Genomic DNA, 23,900 nt, shown 5'->3' with positions numbered 1-23,900 from the left:
ATTTAGTCCCTAAACCAAAAATCAACTAACCAACATTTTCATCAATCGACCACCTAGGATTATCCAACATACGATTATCCAACATTCAAGCAAAAGAAATATCAAGGTCAACTTAAGAGAAAGTTGATAAAATTTTAAGCTTTCTTGCAAAAACTTGAAAAGAACAATAATGACAGCAATGGTGGTAAATAAAAGCACAAAAGATGAGATTTTTATTAGATGAAAATAAAACAAAGCTCGATTATATTAAAACTAAGGATTAAAGTGCAAATACAAAGGAAGTTTAACGTACTAAATAGCAATTAGCACGAAGCTACATTAAACTTAACTAACTAACTACTTAACCAAAAATCAAAAAAGTTAAAGCTTAAACCTTAAAAAGATAAAGAAAGTAACTAAACTCTAAGCTAAAAAGATTATTAAAGTTGAATAATGTAAAAGTCTAATTCTTTTCTCTCAGTTAAAAGGTAGCTTTTCAGTTGATAGTTAAAAGGTAGCTTTTTAGTTGATTACAACCCAATTTTTGTGACCAAAATGTCATTCAATGTCTAATTTTGATTGGTGTTAATATTGGACAAAGACTATCCCTACAGTAATATTTTGTCTCCGCTTGACAAGGGTATTGCAATACCCACGGCAGTCTTGAAATGGGGGATTCTTAGGTGTCTACGTATCGTGATACCCATGGTTGGTATCGCGATACTACTAAAGATGACATTAATTCTTCTCGTTTCAACATTGCTAGGGGTATTACAACTTTTATTCTTCGATATCGTGATACTCCCTTCTAGGTGATGTTTTCTTCACATTTGGGTCACCATCGACTCCCTACAACACTCAATTAACTCGTTAGGTTCCTTATGGCGCATTTGGCCAACTTGGGTCTTAAAAATAGCATAAATCACACAAAATTACTTATTCAAACGAAAAGCTAAAACTAAATAAAATCACAAAAAAAGACATCCAAATTGTTCAAGAAAAGTTCAAGTGTAATGGAGAGCTTAATCTAATGTATCAAATTACAATAGATCATTTGTATGTCCGAGGATTGGATGCCATTGGAAATATATAATACAATTCCGGAATAACTCTTACAAAAAGGCAAGCTATTTTATGTCTAATCTTTGTCTTTATTTCATCGAATGTCGCAGAATTTGTAAATCTTACGCCTACATGATGGTTGGATTCAAAAATAGCACCAACATCGGAATCATAATTTGCCCATCGTAGTAGATGAATGTTGTGATCTGGTTGTTTATCTTGAATATAACTGCAATTTAAATTAATACAGTTGTTAACAAACCCTAAAATACTAACCCTCTTTATATTATAAATTTTGTTGAATTGACAAATGGGTTTTTTTATAATACAATTTAATTTAAAAAAAAAAACTAAGCAAACATGATATTAAAGCTTCAACACAATTTCCTTATCATATAATAAAAACACCAACTTCATACAATAATAATGTTAGATTTTTTTTATACAGGAAAATACATTTCAAACATACATAAACCCTAATTACATAAACCACAAACCCTATGCACCTCCGTCCTTCTTCGATTTAATCTCCTTACAAAGCTTAGGAATGGAGTTAAAAAAATCGTCCCAAAACCCACCAATGTCTATATTCCCCATCTATGAAAAACAAGGAGGATTTGGATTTCTCCTATGGATATGGTTACCTATAATCAGCTGGGAAGTTCTTTTGCACCATCTTTTGTGATGGCCTTCACAAATTCTTAGATTAAGATCTCATACCATTTTGTTCTATTTTTCTTGTTGGAAGATACCATCAATAACAAACTATCGAACCTAACTTTATGTTCAACATATATAAATGTTTCTCTTAGGAAACTATATTTTTGAACTTCTCACCTAAGACTAGTATAACATGAACAAATTAACTCTTGCAACAACGTAATCGTTGTTTGGGTCCATCTTATAATTTCGTAATTTTTCTACCAAAATGTCAACAGCCTCTCGTTGCTATTCAGTTCTTATCTTTTTTGTAGTTCAGGTATTCGTAGCCATTTTTCTATGCACAAAACATTTAAAAAGCATTAAATTTATTAAAATATATACCCTAACCCTAAACCATTTGACCATTTCAACCCTATTACGTACATTCTAAACCTCGTTATCTCATGTCACAAATAAATTTATATAATGTCATTTTATTCTATTCATAAACCGTAAAATCATAATATAATTACATTATAAAATTTATCTCAAATTTGTCTATTCTAACATTGATCCTGAAAAAGATCTTACTTCCACCAATTAATACAATGATGACCACTAATTGTTTATAGCATTTAATTTTTTTTCTATATTCAACATTTATAATTTTCCATATTTTTTCTTTAATAAATCGATTTTTGTTGGAAAAATAAAACATTTAAAATCAATATATCATTGTAACATTTGCAATTTCATGTTTTTTAGGTAAACAATCTTCTTTTTCTAAAAAAGAAGTTAAAACATTTACAATTTAAATCTATGAATAATAATAAATTATTTTTACCAAAAAAAAAACTAGTTGCTGGTTTTCGACACTTTAAAATATTAATCCTCTTTCTCTAAGCAAACTATCTTCTAATAAATTTAAAAACTCTTTTAATTTTTTTTCTTTCCTTCACTTACTCTCAATTTTTTTTCAACTTTCAAAATATTTTTCCAAATTGATACCAATATATCCCAAAAAATTGAGACTTTTTAAAGAGCCCTATGAGTGGTAGATCCAGAAATCCCATAACTTTAAGTCATGTTGGTACAGGAAACAAAGATTCTCTCCTCCTTAGGAGACCTCAAATCGACATGACAACTACCATTTTAGACTCCCTACACAGTAGAGAATCTCTATCCCTACACCATGACAAAACATGGAAAACACCATATTGGTATGATAGCAGTCGATTGGGATCCCAATGAACCAGGTGCTTCGATTTTAACCTCAAATTGACAACCGCTATGTTAATTTGGGATTCAATTTTTCTCTTATATTATTTTGATAAAAAAACCATATTATTTAGATAATTAATTATTTTTTTGTATTATTTCAGAAAGAAAGCCACATTTAAGCCTATATAAAATTAACAAAAGAAGGAAAGCAAGACAATACTCTCACTTTATTATTTTTACTCCAATAAATGTAAGATTGATGATTTGTATATATTCTGTACAACTTTCCCTAATTAGTGGCTCCTGACTGACATAATGACGTACTCTCTTTTAGAAAAATCATAGCTCATAAGAAGACTCCAATTCTCACAAACACCACTTGTGGCACTACATTATATATATATATAAAAAGATGCCACATTATAACAACACATCTCACAACCAGCCAATGAGCATCCAACTTGAGAGGGGCAGCAGCTCACATGGTGCCAACTACTGCCTCCTTTTTTCGTCTCTCTCTCTGTCTGCTCTCACCTTTTTTTTCGATGCCAATTGCAAAATGGCAACACCACAAACTTTGTGCCAATTTTGTGGTAACCAGCACCTCAACGAATAGCAATGGTGCAAAAAGATATAACAAATGCCCATGCTTCTACAACTTTTGCTGATATGGTTAAAAAAGGGCACAAAAAAAGAATATATATTTGGTTCATGATTCCCTTTGTGACCCATCTCCACCCATGTTACGTGCTTGCTGATATTGGAGAATATATTGTCTTTGAAGATCTCTAAGCTTGTTGAGCAGTTCCTGGAACGTTGGCCGGCACTGCGGATCACTGGTTTTCAGGATGTTTTAGATTCATATATCAAACCATGTTTATATGACATGAGGGAAGAAAGAAAATCGGATTTACTTCTGAAGACAAGTACTACCCTAAGTCAATGAGCTACGAATAAACCTTCGATTTCAAACACATGAAAAAGTTGGCTTAAAATGAATATGCGACTCATCATGAAATCCCAAGATAATTTTGGTTTAAAATAATATAAGTATATGTAAAGTGATAAGCACCTGTGCCAGCAACTCTCAATTATAGAAGCCCACCGTGGATCAACTCCATTTGGTATCTCTAGTCGTTGGTTCATGAACCCTACAGCTCCTATCACCTATAAATATTCCAATGTAGGACCTTGTTTTTAGCAGAGAGCAGTTGGTTCAATGATTTTCAACTCTTCGGAAAAGATAAAAACTATACCTGCATTGAGTTGAGATTTTCCCAAGGTATCTTCTCTGTAGCAAGCTCCCATAATACCACTCCAAAGCTATAAATATCAGACCTAAGTGTTTTCGAGAAGATCGAGGTCAGCAGTGGGAGAAAGGCAAATGTGATGGGGCATGGGGATTTGTTGTATGTGAGTGAAAAAGAGAGGAAAGGGAGAAACATACTTCTCATCCGAGAGTTCATTACGAAGAACTTCAGGGGCCATCCATTGAGGCTACAGAAAAAGTCACGGTACGCCAATTAAGAAACTAAAAAGATATTCCTCGGGAAAATGATTAAGATATTAGATAAAATATTTATTGATGAAGCAAATGAAGGTTTCAGTAAATACCGTTCCTTTCCCGGTCCTTGTAGTGAGATATGTTTCGTGCTTGAGACGTGACAAACCAAAATCACCAACCTGTCCAAAATAGAATTACCGAAACCTTTTATTTCAAGTAAAAAAAAATGGTATCCTCAAAACCTGAAGTAAACTAAAACAAGATTTGCATTTAGAAAGATGGACATCAATAATGGCAAACCTTCACAGTCCAATTCTTATCAACAAGGAGATTTGAAGACTTCAAATCCCGATGAATTATAGGTGGATTGCAATGGTGAAGATAATTCATTCCTCGTGCCTGAAAAAGTTCAATCAAAAAGAAGGAAGTGAATGAGGGAAGGGCTACCCCAGCGATGCAAACAAACATGAAATAGAAACAAATGCAGAACAAAGGGTGATGGCACTACATCCATCATAACCAGTGAACCATCATGAAATTGAAGGAAAAGGAAAATCCAAATTAACCAATGCTTACAACATCCAAAGCCATATGAATACGCCGTCTCCAATCTAATTTGGTAGTATTTCTCTGTAGTAGTCTAAACAAACTCCCACTGCATCATTAAGATACAAATATAAGCATTCATCAACCCAAGTAAACCATACTATAATTTAAATCAACAAAACTACTGTCCCGCGGAGCAAAAGATATGCAATGTGAAAGCCGAAAAATGAGTGCCAGCATAAAAGGAATTTCAAAAGTAAAGTTGAGATCATACCGTGGAAGGAACTCTGTGACAATGCAGAGACGTTGAGGTGAAGTCACAGCTCCCATGAACAGCAGAACATTTGGATGCCGAAGTCTTTTCATCAGAGATACCTTCAAAGAGAAGTCAAAATAGTGAGAGCAGCATTTGAAAGAGGAAGAAAGAACTCAGAACAAAAACAAATGCAGCAACTTCGGTCTGTTGGCTGGGGCATGTACTACATGACTCCACAATTACCAAAAAAGCAAAAGAAATCATGTAACGAAGTATGAAAATACGGTGAAAATGAATGTAACAATTAAGCGCACCTCCTGTCTAAAGGCATGTATAATATCATCCGAATATTCCTGCTTTGAAAATACCTTGACAGCAACATCCTGCAATAAAATGAATATGGTTCGTTTATGCAAATAATAAGATGATTACAGTTTTTTTTCCTAGAGCTCCCTACCATTTTCCATTAATCCATGCCAGCATCTTTCCATTTTAGGCAAAACTTTACATGAGCATATAGATATGTTAGATAGAAAAAAAAAAGGCAAAGTAACAGAAAGGAAACAAAGGAGAAGGAGAATAAGAACGTACTGATCCATACCACAGAGCATGATACACAGTTCCACAAGAACCTGAGAGAAAAGGCAAAGTAACATTAAGTAAATACTAGAATAATATATATCCATGAAAAACATCATTAACAGAAACGATAGAGTAAAAACAAAGTAAAACATGGACTGCAAGCTTTGAGTCAATTATCAATTTCTCAGTCACTCGCATAATTGTCTAATAGACATTTGGGTTTCGGTTCATGTGCTTTGATATTAGCCATATCAAAGAATGAAGATGATAGGATCGGCGTAAAGTTCAATGCATAAAGTAGAGGATCTACTTATTAACAAGTTCATAATTCCATCACATCTCCCAGTTGCAGTTCAGCCAAAAGAATTTACCTTGCCCTATTTGCTCTCCAATCGTCAAGTCTTCCCACAAGATCTCGTAATCTAAACAATCAGAATCCATGTCAACTTTATTAACAGCACTACTGCTGGTGCTTCCACAGCTGCTGGCACTGCTTGTGCTGTTAACATTAATAGATGATGACCAGGAACCCGATGCCTCGTTATTAACGGGTCTATTACCTTCATTAACATGGCCTTCAGTTTTTGCACTAGAATATGGGCACTTGGGTTCAAGCGTTTCATTCTCTTGATCATTGCCCAACCAAGGCCAAACAAAACGTGCAGTCCTTGCCTCCGATCCTTCTCGATCATTCCCTTTCCAAGGCCATGATAACCCTTTCTTATTCATTAAGGTCATAATCTTTTGGATTGCAGGCTTTCCTTCACTCTCATCACCAGAATCTCTCGAGGTTTTAACTGCAGGCTTCTCCTCAAAAGGAGAAAATACACCAAAGGCAGATGGGTGTACATCTCCCCTCAGTGTACTGGCTGCACTCGAAGTTGCATCTTCTTTATGATCAAAACGTACGGCATCGGAGAAACCATGATCAGAATGATGACTATCTCCACTTCCCCCTTCCGAATCAATGCAATTCTCTCCGGTCCTAATGCTGGACTTTACTTTGTTGCTCACCTTGGACGCCTGCATTAGTAACTCTTTCACAATCAACCCATGACAAACTACAATAACAATAAAAAACCAACCAGAAACATACATGAAAGTTAAGGAACCAATACCAAATTCGTTATCTTCAACGCAATTGCAGCTTGCAAAGGTTGCTGAGGATCAAGACCGAGTTTAGCCGAAACAGCATTTTTGGACCGGCTGAAGGTCGAATCTCCTTCCAGTTGCTTTTCAGCCGAAAATGCAACTTGAAAAGGCCGAGAATCACTGGATACACAAATAATTCCAACCAAAGAACCATCATCATCATAAAAAGGAGTATCAGTTACAAGAGCTGAGAACCTCTCCCCCATTTTATTCTTAACAGGAAATTGCCCAGTCCAACTCTCACCCATCATAACACGATGAACTATATTATTCGCCATCGCAAAGTCCCTGGGATCGACAAGAAGTTCAACGGCATCTTGCCCTAAAGCCTCCGCCGCTGAATAACCATAAAGTTTTTCAGCAGTTCGGTTCCTGCAAAAAATGCCCAATTTAATAAGAATGCTACTTACATTTACTAATAACAAAGGTTAATCACTGACTAGAACATTAAAGGCATGAAAGAAACCCTCTTACCAATAAATTATACGGCCATTAAGGTCAAATATATGAACAGATTGTCCCATAGACTGCAATATATTTAAATACTGACTGTTAGTGAAATTAACGGCAGCCGGACCGGTATTCCGGCTTTCTCCATCACCTCCGCCGCCGCCATTTCCGGTATCACACCTTCTGCTCTCTCTTTGCAACGGCGACGAATGCCGAAACGAGCAAGAACTTTTCTTCAAAGCAGCAGCCGTCGTAGCCGCCGCCGCGGCCGAATTCCCCGGGAAGCGGCGGCGTTGAGGGGAAGTAGAGTGGGATCTTTGACGAATGTGGTCGGGCTTTGACTGACCGGCGCCGGATTGTTTTAATCTAGACATTTCTTGCTGGAGATGCTCATGTCCTGCCTCCAGTTCTTGGATCTTCCTCAAAAGCTCCTCCGCTGTAGGTGTTTCCATGTTTGCTACTCTTTTTTCTTTCTTTTTTTTTTTTTTTGTTGGTACACTTCACCAAATCAAAAAGTCAAACCATAGGAAGGGGCTTCAAAGTTCAAAGCTTTGATAAGATATAAAGATCTCACTTTCTGTAGAAACAAACACTCCTCCTCCTCTTTTAAGAGAGGTCTAAGACTCAAAGACTTCAACTTTTTCTCTTTTCCTTTTTTCTATTTATCTTTTCTTTTTTTCTTGCCTTCTTTGTTTTGGGACAGTTTCTATCTGGTTTTTTTTTTTTCCTTTTTCGGGTTAATTCCTTATGATGTTGTCGCATTATATTCTAAATTTTAAATAGGTTTCTAAATTTTAAAATACTTTAATTGAATCCAAGTATCAATTAGGTCTTTCATCAATTAGGTTTTTAACCATAAAATGCAAAGTTCTAAGCTAACAAGAAAGTCAATTTAAATGTGTGAAGTATATTTTAAAAATACATACATACTTTTTTTTATGTTGAGCTTTAAAACGATATTGTTGGAAATGGTAGCTTTGAATCCCGAACTTAAATAGTAAAATAAACATGAACAACACCAAAAGATAAAAAAAAATATATAAAGACAAAAGTGAAAAAAAATGTTTTACATGTTTAAATGATCTTCACGTTAGATACAAGTTGATAGTTAACATTCAATTTAATGGTTAGACTAGTGAACTGGCTTAACCGACATGATACATTTGGTTTTTCAATTTTCAGTTGAGTAGGTTGATTTTTCAAACTTATCCAACAACCTCCGATATGAATCGAATTGACTAACCAACTTAAGTTTAAACCAAGATTATAAACGATTTAATCAGTAAAACCTTAATAGACACCAACCTAACTCGCCCTTAGATGATACTTCAAAAATCAGGACCAAATTAAAATCAGGTCTATAATTTCGGGAGGTGTCATAAAATTAGCCCCTTTTTTATCTCATCGTGAATCTGAACATAATGTTAACCAGATGCTTTAAATACACTAAGGAGTAGGGTAGCATCCCCACGAGCTAAAATTCACGTGATTGAAATCATCCAATTAAGTGATAGAATTTGAGGTGAATGTCCAATCGACGTGGCGCGTCGTCACAAACGCAAACTTCAAGGTTTCTCCTTGGATATGCAATGTTTCCGCTAAGGGTATAAATTGAAAAGTCAAAATCATTCTTTTTCATTTTTTATAATTTGTTTTTCCTTGTAACCAACAATCAAATGTTCTAGTTTTGTGGCTTTTTATGGTAAGTATTTGGTCCAAGGCTACAAGTTGCCCTTTCAAAGTAGAATATAGGGGATAATTTTCAATTCAATACTTCCCCCTAATTTGGTTTTTGAAGTCTCCGTTACATTTTATAAACAAATTCAATTATATCTAATAAAATTATTTAATTTATTTTAAAAGCTTTAAAAATCCTTTCAAAGAACTATCTTTTTAAATAAAATAAAATAAAACACTTACGAGTAGATGTCTAGAATAATGTGAATAAATGGAGGTTTGAGTCTTTTTTCAACTTCATTCTACATGTATTTTTAAATAATTTTATATTTTCTATAATTTCAAAAATAACAATTTTAAATGGATTCTCAATTTATATAATTTTTGAATTTTATGGATGAATTGAGATGTGCGTTGGTAATTCCTAATTTTTTGAATATATATATTTTTTATGTTTTCCTAATTTTAAAACAAATAATTTAGAATTTCTTTACGATTACTATCCCTCGTTTAACTTAGTATTTCCTTTCATGTAAATATTATCCTTCTAAATAAACTCACAAATGTGGGAAATTATCAATGTTTGTTCTAAGTCCAATCAAAATGTTTATTTTCTCTACAACCAAAAAGGAGAAATCAAACTAATCAAATTATTATCTTATAGTGACAATTTTAGGGATAGCCCCTATTTCAACCACATGACCCTTGAACAACTTTGGTGGTATGCCTTTTGTCAAGGGATCAACTATATTTAACTTTGTACTTATGTGTTTTATGAGCAATTTCATGATTTAATGTGTTCCCTAATTACGAAATATTTAATGTTAATGTGTTTACTTTGACACATCCCTATCATAGTGTCATAATATATCCATATGGGTCTAGAGATATGTTGAACACTCTAAAACTCGCAATAAAACTTCTCAACCAAATATCCTGCAAGGTAGCTTCAAAACATGAAACTAGCTTAGCCTCTATAGTAGAGGTTGCTGCTACTGTCTATTCAACACTTCTCCAAGATATGACTCCACTGGCCAACTTAAATGTAGATGCTGATTTCCAAGAATTAGCACAACAAACAAAATCTAAATCCGAATATCTGGCAACTTTTAAAATTTTAGATTACCTATAAATAAGCATGTGAATTTTAGTTCCTTGAAGATATCTCATCATGTTCTTTGCAACTCTCTAGTGGTCTATCCTAGGATTGCTTTCATATTTTCTCAACATTCCCATTGCAAATGCAATGTTAGGTTTGGTATAAACTTGAGCATACATCAAGCTTCCAACGGCTAAAATGAGTTTTTTTTTTCATTTATTCCTTCCTAATTTCGAGTTTCAAACATTGGTTTAAATTGAACTTATCACCCTTAACAACGGTTGCAACACTCGGTGAACAATCTTTCATCTAAAACCTCTTAAGAACTATATTAATATAAGTTTCTTATGATAACCCCAACATTTGGTGAGATCTATCCCTTTGGATCTTAATGTCAATGACATAATATGTCTTTCTCAGTCGAAAAAATGTTTCTCTTCAATGTCTTTCAACACCTTTTGATTTTTCTATTTAAGCACATAATTCTCATCAATAACCTTGACGTTAATTTTATAAACCTGTTCACATTTGTCAAGCATGGTTTTGTATATCTTTATAAAGTCTTTTTTCTATTAAGCTTCACCATTATTGCTAGTTTCAGAATCAATTATAACTTTTGTCAGCAACTAGGAAGTAAAAACAACATAATTGTTTAAGTTCTCATCATCTTTATCATTCTCACTTGCTGAGTATTCATCTCTCTGAGTCACGTCAAAGATTTCTTTTTCATAGTGTTTGCACACTCAGCTTGCACATGACCAAAACCATGACATTCATGACATTGGATGCCCTTCTTCTTCTTTTTCTTGTGCTCCTCGTTGATCACAACCCCATTGTCTTTGTTTTTGAAGAAGTTTTTCGCAGTATCAAACTTATTTCCTCCTTGACAACTTCTTAAAAGCTTTGTTAAAATTTTGTGTTAGCAATGTCATTTGTTCTTGCAATTCCTCAGTGGTAGTGGCACCCTCAGTTGTAATTAGTGTTGTCACTTATAGGGCTTGCCCGGCTCAATTTGTTTTTCTTAAGACTTTTAACTCAAGTGTTACTTAGTCTAGATAAATTTATATTAAAGTTTGAATGACCTTACTCGAAATTAAAGCTTAGTATCGAATTGTAAGAAAGGAGAGAATAAAGTAGTCCTCCTAGAAATTGACGGGTTGGTTAGGCTAAAAGGGTGCTAATGAGACCCTTTAAAATTTAACTATCTAGTTACAAACACATGAAGTCATAAGGGTTATTAGTGGCCCATTTAATTTATGAACACATTTTATGCTTTAATTGGATGCATACAAAGATATTGGTGTTCGACCAAGGGATTTCTTTTATTATTTTTTATCTTAAGGAAAAAATGAGTAAAGAAAGAAGGGGGAGAACTGATAGAAAAAAAAAAGGAACACTTAAGCATTATTTTTATTTTCTTTTCTTAATATTCTCTTGACTTGTTCGAATGAATGGGGCAGAAGGATGAATGGTTTGCATGTTGGTGAAATGAATGTTCTAGCTTGATCAAGAGGAAATCTAGAGTTTTGGTGAGATTTTTCACTCTCCTCACCTATTAATTTTTTGTTAAAATTAAATTGGTAGTTTTTGGTTGGTGTGGCTGTGAGATGTGGGGGAAGAACATTCTTGCATAGCTAAAGGAAAACTTCTATTTGATGTTATAAAGCTTGTTGTTTCCTTGAGAAGTTCCATTGATGATAAAAATTGATTTGTTTAGCTAGCAAGGAAGGAGAGAGACCAAGCGGCAAAGGCAAGGCCAAGCTTGAGTAAAAGTTTCGACCCTTATTGGAAGATTTTCTTGGTAAGCTTTTGAGTTTAACTTATTCTGTTATAGGTAAATTGTGAACCTCTCTTTCAAGTTGTAGATGGTACAAAAACATCCCAAGTGTGTTGTTTCACTGGATTTGGTAGTGGTGTATTTTTGTTCATATTGTTGTTGTTTATTGTTATTTATTATTGGAATTAAGTTGTAAAAAGGGTGTTTTATTGTTGTTGTTCATTGTTATTTATTACTGGAATTAAGTTGTCAAAAAGGGTGTTTAATTATTGTTCTTCATTTTTATTTATTTTTGGAATTAAACTGTCAAAAATGGTATTTAATTGTTGTTGTCCATTGTTGTTTATTACCAAAATAATACTTAAATTGAGCTGGCTAAATGGTGAATAACTTGTTGTTGTTCAATGGTGCTTTGTCACCAAATTTAAGTTGTTCAAATGATAAATAATGATTGTTAAAATAGTGTTTGATATTTTGTCCAAGATATGGATAATTATTACTGTTTAAATGGTGTTCAGGCTTATTTAAGTTGTCCAAATGTGATGAAATTGGTGTTGTCTGAATGGTGGTAAACTGTTTTGTTTATTATTGTAACACCCCTAACCCGTATTCGTCGCCAAATTAGGGTTACGAGGCATTACCGAACAAAACATAGTTCATCACGATCATTTATTACAATTCATGCACAAAATTATAATGACTTCTTTACAATAGTTATCAAATTCAAATAGCAACCATTCACTCATTCATGTAAGTCAAATTCATATATATAAAGCACATAACCAATTAATTCAAACATGCATTATTAATCATATTACAAATACGAACCATGCTTCAAATTCAATCATATCAATGTCCTCCATTCAATCAAATTTTCGAACCAACTAACATGCATCAAAGTCATACAACACGTTCTTTATAAATATGATTTTCGAACAATATAAACATCACATTCATGGTATTCGACTACCTAAATTAAAACTAAGCATGTATCATTTCATATGTGGTACCTAGCACATAGATTATGATCTTTAATTTTATAAATCTATTTCATTAGCAAATTGTCAAACGTACATTTTACATACCTATGCACATTCAAATTATTAAGTCAAAACAAGACACACCATATAGCTTAAATATCATCCATACATAAGACATTATCAAACATTACCAATCAATTAAATATGATTTTGTACTTTACTAATTCATGCAATTTACTATTTATGTTCATACCTAGATAACCATCCAATAAATTATAAAACATATTAGTATTTTTCCATCACAAACCGTACCTAAACAACAAATATGCAAACAATCACTTATACATAACTTAGCTTATGGGAACATATGCATTATAGTAAAAACATATCCATCAACTAAACCGTTACTCAACCAAAACATATAACCAATACACCATACATATATACAATGAAACATACTTCCCAAAATGAGCTTATACCATGATCGAGTATACACAAACATTAGCATCATTATCAAGCCATTTTCGCATGACCACATATATACAGATCAAAATGAACCATATCGAAACTAGCCTATACATGCCATACGTCAAAAGTAAAAACTCTTAAAGTACTGAAATAGCAATCGATAGTGTGACGATGATCCTTGACGATCCCCGAGCTCGAAACTAGCTTTCAAAATCTATAAAATAATGAAAAGACACACAAAGTAAGCTTTGAAAACTTAGTAAGTCATGAGCAATTATATTATCACAAGGACATTAATAGTTCAATTCAAATAGGCCAAATTTAATCAATCTCATACACATATAAAATCATCTTACTTATATAATTACATATTACCACATTAAATATTACACTTACCTTGATCTTTCATGAATATACAAACTTCTCACATACCTGAACCATTTAGCTCAATTTCATATTTGGTCTCGTTTTGTCAATGCCCGATGAACCATTCAGAATTGTTAAGGATACACAGAAATCATATAAAGCTCGTACAATGCCATATCCCAAATATGGTCTTACATGTTAACACATTTCGATGCCATTGTCCCAGACAAGGTCTTATACGACTCTTATACGATGCCAATGTCCAAGACATGGTCTTATACGTTCTCTCACTTCGGTGCCAATGTTCCAAACATGGTCTTACATGAAATCACATCTTGGAAGTCCTTATGTCATGACATCCTTATCCTATACATTTCCTAAGGTTCATTCAGGGGTTTCGACTTCGTGATTAAATCAATTCATGCTCGAAACTAGTCATCCAATGCTCAAATCAATTCGGTAATATATATATCAATAAATACAATTCAATTCGGCTACATATAATATATATACACTTGAATTTGAAAACATATAATTACTTATGAACTTACCTCGTACGAAAATGAACGGATCGGAACGACTATTCAACAACTTTTGACTTCTCCCGATCTAAATTTGATTTCTTCCTTTCTTGATCTAAATCAATTCAAATTTAACTTATTTAAAGACATGTTCATTCAATTTCATCCAAAAACACATAAATGGACATTTTTCACTTTAGCCCCTGACATTTCACATTTTCACAATTTAGTCTCTATTTCAAAACAACACAAAATACTCAAAATTTCATTTAACCCATGTTTGGCCGAATATTCCTTAGGTCCTTAGCAGCCCATTAATTCCATTTATTTCACATTTAAACCTCTCAATTTACAAATTTCACATTTTAATCCTTAATAAGCATTTTTATCAAAAATTACTTAGTAACACATGATAATCTAACATCAAATATTTATTTTTCATCATCAAAAAACAAAAACATCAAGCTATCATCAATTGCAACTCACAAACTCATCAACCAATCCAAAAATTAAGGCATGGGCTAGCTAGAATACGAAGCAACGATCTCAAAAACGTAGAAATTATTAAAAACGGAGTTAAAACCGTACCTATTTGAGCAAAAACACCATGGTCGGATGTTAAGCTCTTTAATGACTGTTTTAAACCCTATTTTCGATTGTAAATGGATGGAAGATGATGATATTTGGCTTTGTTTTATTTATTATTAACTTAATTACCTATTTACCCTTTTACCCTTTAAAAACATTAATAATAACACCAATTGCCACTCCACTATCATCCACTATCTCATAAATGAGATATTTACTACATAAGGATCTTCATTTTTAAGTTCTATAGCTATTTGATACCTTTAGCTTATAGAACACAACTTTTACGCTTTACGCCATTTAGTCATTTTTGCCAAATTAAACACTTAAACGATAAAATTTCTTTACAAAAATTTCACACAACTCTAATATCATGTTGTAAATTTTAAAATAATAATAAAATAAATTTTATGACCTCGAATTTGTGGTTCCAAAACCACTATTCTGATTTAGCTAAAACCGGGCTATTACAATTATTATTAATTACTGTCTAATCGTGATGAATTCTAGTACAACCGAATTGGTTGATTGCCCTGGTCATGTTGTCTAAATGCTAAAATTTTTATAATTGTTCAAATGACCTATTTCCTTTTATATGTTTGAACTTGATGTTGTATATTGTCAGAATTAGACTTCGAATGTGAAGAGTTGTGGTATGTTTGTTGATGATGATGCAAATCTTATTCAAAAGAAAATTATTGATGTTATGGCTTTGCAGAGGTTCGGATGGATGATAATATGGCTATGCAGAGTATGACCATTACGATAATACAACTTTGCTGAGGTTCGGATGGCTAATATTAGGCCTTGAAATGTTGAAATTGTAATAATAATGTGGCTTTGCAGAGGTTTGGTTGGGTGATAAAAAGGCGTTAGAAGCTTAAATTTTTTAAGAAAAAGGATTGAATGATGTTAAAAGGTCTTGAAGAGACTCACTTTAAGACATCCCAAATAACACCTCTTAATGACTATCTGCACATATATGAGTATATGGGTGGATTAAAGAAATTTAGTTATCTTGTTTGGTGGTGAAACAATGTATGTTAATTTGGATACGTACTAGTTGGCTTGATTGTTGCATTTAATAAATTTGTATGCATTCTAGGAATTTGGCTTATCCTAGTGCTATAATGAGGATTGTTGATATGGTAATTAAGGAAACTTGCTATTTTTGAATCAGTTGGTAATCAATAGTTGTTTGTTGTTAATATTGAAAAAGAATTTTACATGTTATAGCCAATTAGCTAGCCTGAGACTATATCGTGAGCCTTTCTCTTTTTTTTTTTTGTGATATGTATTTATCGAGGTAAAGTTGAAAGTTGGTCAAAGTTACATTTCGTGTACAACTTTATGTAATTGAATCTTTTGTAATTATTTTAGTTAATTTTCATCAAGTAGTCTTTCTTATTGGCTCAATTTAAATAAGTTCAATAGCAAGTTTAACTTACAAATCGGTGGAATCATCACTTACCCAAGATTTTTGAGTTCATTTATTTTCCTTGTAACCTCGCCATCGAGTAGTCGGTCGACCATTCGGACCACAGGTCATTACAGGGCTATACTATTTTCACCTTTTGATATAATTTTCTTTTATTCATCAATATTCATTTCAAATGTTTGCAATGATCTAATGAGCTCATCTATCCGCATGTTGTCAACGTCCTGAACTTATTCAATATTAGTGATTTTGATGGCCAACCTCATAAATAGTTATCTAAAGACTTTTCTCACTAGTTTAGAATTTGAGTATTTGTTACCAATTGCAAATGTTTGGTTTGACATATCCTACAACATGACATAAATTTTTCTAATGGTCTCACTCTTTTGCATTCTGAGAGTTTCAAATTTAGTGGTCAACATCTCTAACTTTGACTGTTTCACAATGTTTGTCATTTCTGAAGCAGTTTTAAGAATATTATAGGCTTCTTTTGCTGTGGTGCACTTGGATATCCTCTTGAATTCTTAGCCATCAACTCCATAGGATATGGCATTAAGTTCTTTGGAATTTACATTGACCAAATTTTCCTCATAAGTTGTTTACGTAAGTTTAAATTTGGGAGTTTTAACTCTTAAGGTTTTAGTTGTAGACAACTCTCATCTAGTAAGAACTATATGCCAAGCCTTTTCATCCATTAAGTTTATGAATACCTTCATCCTTGCCTTCTATTACATGTAGTTGGATCCATCCAACACTAATGGACATGAGACAAACGAACCTTTCATTGCTAGCAAAAATCAACACTAGAAACATCACTTACTACGTCAAGTGTTAGACTCTAATGTCAAATGTAAGAATAGTCTATTTGCAAGTAATATTATTGAGCAGTTATACTTGAGGTGTATAAAAAATGAATAACAATAATACAAAAGTAATTGGTTATGTTGTTCAGTAAACACCTATGTCTACAGTGCCTTACTTAAAGAATCAACCCGCTATTTCAACCATGTACAGTGAATGATTTAAGTCTTACCACTCACCTGTGTAGCAATTGGTTTTAGTTGTAGGTGGCTCCTATTTAGTAAAAATTGTACACCAGGCCTGTTCATCCATTAACTTTATAAGTGCATTCATCTTTGCCCTCTAGTACGTGTAATTGGATCCATCCAACACTAAGGGACATGAAACAGATGAACCTTCTATTACTAGCAAAAATCAACACCAGAAACACCACTTACTATGTCAAGTGTTAGATTTTAATATCAAATGCAAGAATAGTTTAATTTTGTAAGTAATATTATATGAGCAGTTATACTTGAGGTGTATAACAAATAAAGAACAGTAATACAAAAACAATTGGTTATGTTGTTCGATAAACACCAATGACTACAATGCCTTGCTTAGAGAATCAACCCACTATTTCAACAATGTACAATGAATGATTTAAGTCTTAGAACTTACCAATGTAGCAACCTCACACTTATACTTACGATTTAGATCACTCTCTGCTAAGTTTTCCCCCTAAAAACTTAATTTGTAAAACCAAGTGACTCATTTATTTTACTTACAAAATGCACTTACTGATACGAGTTCCCAATGAACAAAATAACATGCTAAATTCTCTTACCCTTTTTAACCAATACAAGCCTCACATATGTAAGAGTTTAAGTCTTGCTAAAATACAGATCAATTATAATACAAATCCCTGCCAAAGTAGCATGCAAAACAAGACTAAAAATTCCTATTAAAGTCTAAGATAAATAATAGATTTTCAAGCTATTATTTAAGTCTTTCGATCCAATCTCCATAAGGCACAAGATTCAATTTGTACGATTAGTTTTGACCCAATCCTCTTTGATTTGTTTCTCCATTAGAATGATCTTCATAGGTGGGCCAACACACTTCCACACGATCAACTTAGTCATGACCCAACTGTTTTGGTTCAAAAGGATTACTAACAACAAATATGGCAAGTCATGGTTTCTGAGCAGTTATAGGCACAATTGTAATTGATGCTATAACTGAAACCATATTAGCTCAACAATTTCTTCCAATGTTGAACAAGGCCTCCATATAAAGAGTTAGAGTCTAAATTCACTAAGTAAGCTTCAATCTTTTCTAATCTACCTAGATTTCATCAAATCAATTTCCCTTAAAGTATGAATGTAAAGAATTGAGATCAATCTTTATCAAGTAAGCCCATATCTTCTGGTGATTTCATATCTCAGTATATAAAGTAAATAGGTCATATTAAGATTCTTAAAAAGTAATATTGCTTGGTCCAATCTTTTCTCCAATTATAATATTGAGATTGGCTGCACAAAATCCTCAAAAAGATGTAAGCAAATATCCAAGATATGTTGATCAAATATACCAACAAATAAGACAAGCTTTATCATATTACTACCTAAACCTCAAGTTACACTTGTCTCTATATCTAGAAAGTAATACATGCACTAACTTCAAGTTACTTAGCATCTTTTGACAAATGACTAGTTAGACGCAATGTACTTTGTTGTTGTCAAAGTGTTGTTTAGAACACTAAAGTACAAATTTCTTGGTATATGTATTCCTCTATGTATATACTTGATCTCTTAGACCTTGGATAATTGTGTACATACATCTTGGTAGTCCATTTTGTGTATTGTTGTCGAGAGGAATAAGATCATTAAATGTCTCTTAGTATTCCAACCATGTTATTTTTTCATAAATGGGTTTGCTTTTTGTAAACTGTCGGTGTAATTCTATTATACACATGCAGTATTAGGATCTCATGAACAATTATTATTACATAGAGACCAACATACCTCTTTATTATTTCCCATGCTTCTCACTTTCTCAAAAAAATTTAGAAATAATATCCTTTTTTTACCTTAAATAATTTGATTTGAGCATACGATTTATTAGCATATCATTGGTATAGACTGACTATTGCATAAAGGAATTGTGTTTGATAATATAAAAATATGAATATAATAAAGTCTCAAATCAATATTGCTTCACTTGTACAACTTTAGCACCATATGGCATCTTCAATGGCTAACATGCAACCCGCCTATAAATAATGTTTCAATTTGAAGTCTCATCTTCCTCTCTTTAACTCTCGTTCTCATAGTTGAATTTTTCCCACAGAAGGGGGGGGGCAATTTGAGGACATCAAATGGTTACTCAAAGGTGGATAAAGAAGACCCAGAGGAGATATTCCATCTACAAACTCAATTCTTAATTTATAAAGCGCAGGAGCAAGCAGGTTGTAGAATAAAACCAACATAATTTTTTATTTTATTTTTAATATATGTATTTTAAAATTTATGTATTTTTTTTGTATATATATAATTTTCAGAAAATTAAATATTTTTATTTTATAAAAAATTGTATTATTTTTGAAATTTTTAGAATGAAGACTAAATTGATAGAATATATAAATTTAGAGCCAAATTTATTGAATTTTCTTAACAAAAGTGTGGAGAGAGGTCTTGGCCTCTCCCAAAATGGTAAACCACCCATTTAGCCCCTTAAAAATTTGTTAAGTTGCAAATTAGTATAATATTAAAATTGTATTTTAACTCCGTCAAAAATTTATAGTTCATTTGTGACCTCCTTAAAGTAATTTCTGATTTCACTCCTGTCATCATTCTATATCAAAAACTTTTTAAGTTGAATGACCAAAAAAAAATACATTAATAATTAGATCACCACTACTAGTATACTTTAGCATAATGTAATTCATATTGTACATAACTGATTTTAGAACAGGATGCAAGTTGCGGCCTCCCTTTTAGCTTTCACCTTAAAAAAATCACTTCCAACAACGATATAAATTTATTTTAATTTTACAAATTTTTATTTATTTTTATATGAATAATATTCAATGATCCAACCAGGTGGTTTTGTTTATTTTATTTGCGTGCGCAAGGTGAAGAGGTGCGGATTTTAAAGGTTTGATAGAGACCATAGCTAAACCTATCCATGGATCCAACAGAGAGGGGTCTTTTACATTAAAGTTTGTTTTTAACTAGGCCTGATTCATCTTTTCAAGTTAATTATTCATTTAATATTAATATACATATATTTTAAAATTAAATTTAATTAAAAAATATTTTATAATTAATGAAGAATAATTGGAACTGATCCGAAATCAAAAAATCTTGAACCAATTGTAAAAGTCCGGCAACAACCACAAAATCTTTATTTTTCCTTTAATCCAAAGATAATATATACACACATTTTACTACTGATTTTATGAATTTTGAGACTCAAAAGTAAAAAAGTATTTCATTTTAAGGGTCAAACCCCTAACATGTAATATCATCCCTCATAATGTGTGATTCATTTTTGTACGTTATTGAGTGGAAAGTCAAGTTCAAATGCTCAATTTTATTGGTAATATTCCAACTTTTATACTCCTTAGAATACGAATGAGTAGTCAGACAATTGAATCACTCCATGTCAGGAGGAGAAAGCAGCAGCCTTAGCCCCTAGTTAAATGGAATAACATTATTCAATTTAAGACAAAATTATATTTTTGACCAACCAATAAATTAATTTAAGTTATTTCAACAAAAAAACTTTTTTATCCCAGCTGCCTTAAATAAAATTCTTGTTTCACCCCTGCATGTTCGCCATAACTTCCAATATACATACACATACTAAAATTATATTCATGAATGAAAATGTATTTTTTGAAGCACAAATTTTACAAATTTAATGTCATATTGAGCTTACAGCGTGTTTGGTTCATCGGAATAAAGCAGTGAAGCGAAGGTTTTGCTGGAATGAGGTATTCCTCCCTTGTTACATGCCAGGCTGTAATAGCGATTCTGTGAGGGGACATCGAATAACAAAAGAAATGTTATGTACAATTTTATCTCACTTAAAACTGTAGGCAAACCCAATAGAAAGCTATGGAGGAATTAGAAAGAAAAGACCACAACTCGCTGAAAAAATTTAATAGAAGAAAACCTTTAAAAGGCCATAAAAATCAACATCTTCCTCAAACACAAACATGCAATCATCTAAAAAATAACAAGGGACATTGAAGTGAAAACTTAAAAATACCATTAAAATCAGAATCTTCCTCGAACACAAACATGCAATCATCTAAACACGGTTGATGATCTCCAGTAGAGACATAAAAGTGAAAACTCGAGACATTTGGACCCGGTAAGTTTCTGGGACGGGCTTCGTCTCGGGCGTATTATATGCAGAGGCAGTTGCAGCAACGTTTTGATAGCTGCAGTTATGTTGGTAAACATGCTCTGCAAATTTTGGGTGTTTCTCAATGCAATTTTCCTTCTCTCTTTAGCTTTGATTGCTTGTGGTTTGACTTGTATCTTGAAGTTCTTTCAACTTAAAAATGATAACTTTAGCCTGTTATTGCTTGGTGGATTGTTTGTAATTGTAGCTTTTGTTGAATGAGGAGGAAAAAAATTGCAGACATCAAGGTTGCGTTTTGGTTGTAGAAAGTTGAGCTTCAAATCGTTATAGAGGAAAAGCAAATCTCTTAAGGATTGGAAATATGTTTAAATCTTTGATAACTTTGATTTGGGTTTGTAAAAATTTCTAATATTGTTATCATATGGAGTAATTTGAAGAAGAGAAGAAATGGATATGGAGTATGGACCCATTAAACCCTGTATAAATGTTTCATATCTATCTTTTTTAATATAGATTAAACAAAGAATAGTAGTTGGATTAAATGGGAAGGGTTAGGATAAAATAAATAAAAGAATAATTTATATTAGCCAATTTGAACCTTTTTTTTATGATTTTTATAATTTTATAAAAATATATATATTTGTCATTTTGATTTTTAATATTTATAAAAAATATAATTTAATTTATTAAAAACATATTTATCATTTAAAATTTTATATTACATATTTATTTCTATCAACCAAACACATAAATATTATTACCGTATTTATTTCATTCTATTTAATGAAGCCAATACCATACTTATTCAATTTTGTTACAGCGTATTATTATAACCCTATTTCATTGGGGTAAGCCGAATAGCATTATTGTTGGGTTGGTAACGCAAAAGCAAAAATGAATGGTGCTTTGCTCTCCAAATGGCGGACAACAAGATATAAGGAAAAACCATATAATAATAATTAATCAAATATAGAAAATTTTCTTATGACATTTGGGATCAATATTTACCGAAGAAGTAATAAATACAATTTATTTTCTAGAACAAGTAAAATATTTTTAAAAAACAAATTAACATTAGTATTTTTAAAATTAATAAATAACTTTAAAATTATAAACATTTCTTCCGACTTAAAATTGAAAATTTATAACAACCAATTTGTTTTAGAAAATACCAAGATTATTACATTATTAAATATCAATTTATTCAATCTTTGGAGGTACCAACATTTTCAATCATCTAAATGCCTTATATTCAGCATTTTTATCTTTTAAGTTTCAATATAAGTTTTTATATAAATGGTTTTATACAAATTAATGCATGTAAAAAAGCCAACTAATATTTACTTTATGAATTTTTATAAATTATTAAAAATTATATCTGATAAGATTTGACCCTAAAACATAATAATTTTTAAACTTTTAATTTATCATTTCAACGAAAGTTCCATTTAATTTTATATAAACTTTTAATAAATATATTTATTACATAAATTTTATTTACTCACATTGTGAGTGTGTCACAAGAGATTGATTTCTCAATAATAGTAGGCGACAACAATAGTTTCTCTCGTTTTCTAACTTTGAAATTGGGAATGTTGAAATGGTCAATTTAATTATTGGTTAAATCCAAATTTAATTACTGAAATTGTTAATCAAATTGTAGTTTTGGTAAAATAATTAACAGAATCAAACTAATTTAAGCTAATTTGGTTAGTCTCTATTCAACTTAAGCCTACACCAATTTCAAATCCCTTTTTAATGCATAATTTAGAATCCAATGTATAATAACTATCCTCTATAACAACTAAATTTGTTATACAACTTATTTTTATATTTTATTTTATCTTCTATAACAGAAACAATTATAAAATATGAAGTACACTTTGTATTAAATTAGTTCCCTACAATAGCCTATTGTCTCAAAATTTATTAAAATAATTATCTCAAATATAATTTGAATCTCAAATGTTGTTAGAGGTGTATAATAGCCACCTCTTTATAACATAAAAGATTTTAGTATGTTAATAAGATTGTTATAAAGAGAGTTGATTGTATTATCTTAAAAGATGATTATTTAGAACACTAGTGGGGAATTTTCTAACTCTGTTTAAGAAACTACCATGGGACTCATTTATTATTTTTATTTTTCTAAATATAATCAAATAATTTAAACAAAATGAAGACAAATTTTCTAAAATTGTATTAAAAATAATTAAATTCTTTTATCAAATTTTATGATATTTAATTAATTTCTAATATTTTTATAAATTATTTTACCAATAAGCCTATATATTATAATGACTTCTTTGCAACATATAAAATTATATTGTTATATATTTAATATTGATTTAAATAAACAAATGCCACAAAAAAACTTATGACATATCACGACAAGTGTATACAGAAAGTCACAGAAAAACAATTATATAGTTGAA

General features: G+C 31.6%; 1 protein-coding gene across 1 annotated transcript; it reads right to left on the bottom strand.

Moving 5' to 3' along the window:
* Window positions 1-3,095: 3,095 nt before the first annotated feature.
* On the bottom strand, window positions 3,096-8,074 carry LOC105798899 (uncharacterized). Its single transcript, XM_012629138.2, has 13 exons — window positions 7,419-8,074; window positions 6,911-7,316; window positions 6,164-6,815; window positions 5,802-5,842; window positions 5,525-5,593; window positions 5,229-5,329; window positions 4,985-5,063; window positions 4,709-4,807; window positions 4,519-4,587; window positions 4,352-4,401; window positions 4,161-4,242; window positions 3,977-4,071; window positions 3,096-3,740 (listed from the first exon to the last, which is right to left on the bottom strand). The coding sequence occupies exons 1-13, from the start codon at window positions 7,844-7,846 to the stop codon at window positions 3,614-3,616; spliced, it is 2,298 nt and encodes a 765-aa protein (XP_012484592.1). The 5' UTR covers window positions 7,847-8,074; the 3' UTR covers window positions 3,096-3,613.
* Between the last annotated feature and the right edge of the window lie 15,826 nt (window positions 8,075-23,900).

The sequence above is a fragment of the Gossypium raimondii genome, chromosome 9, assembly GCF_025698545.1.
Source record: "Gossypium raimondii isolate GPD5lz chromosome 9, ASM2569854v1, whole genome shotgun sequence".
NCBI lineage: Eukaryota > Viridiplantae > Streptophyta > Magnoliopsida > Malvales > Malvaceae > Gossypium > Gossypium raimondii.
The sequence above is the reverse complement of the archived record's forward strand: the minus strand, read 5'-3'. Positions and strand labels throughout refer to the sequence as shown.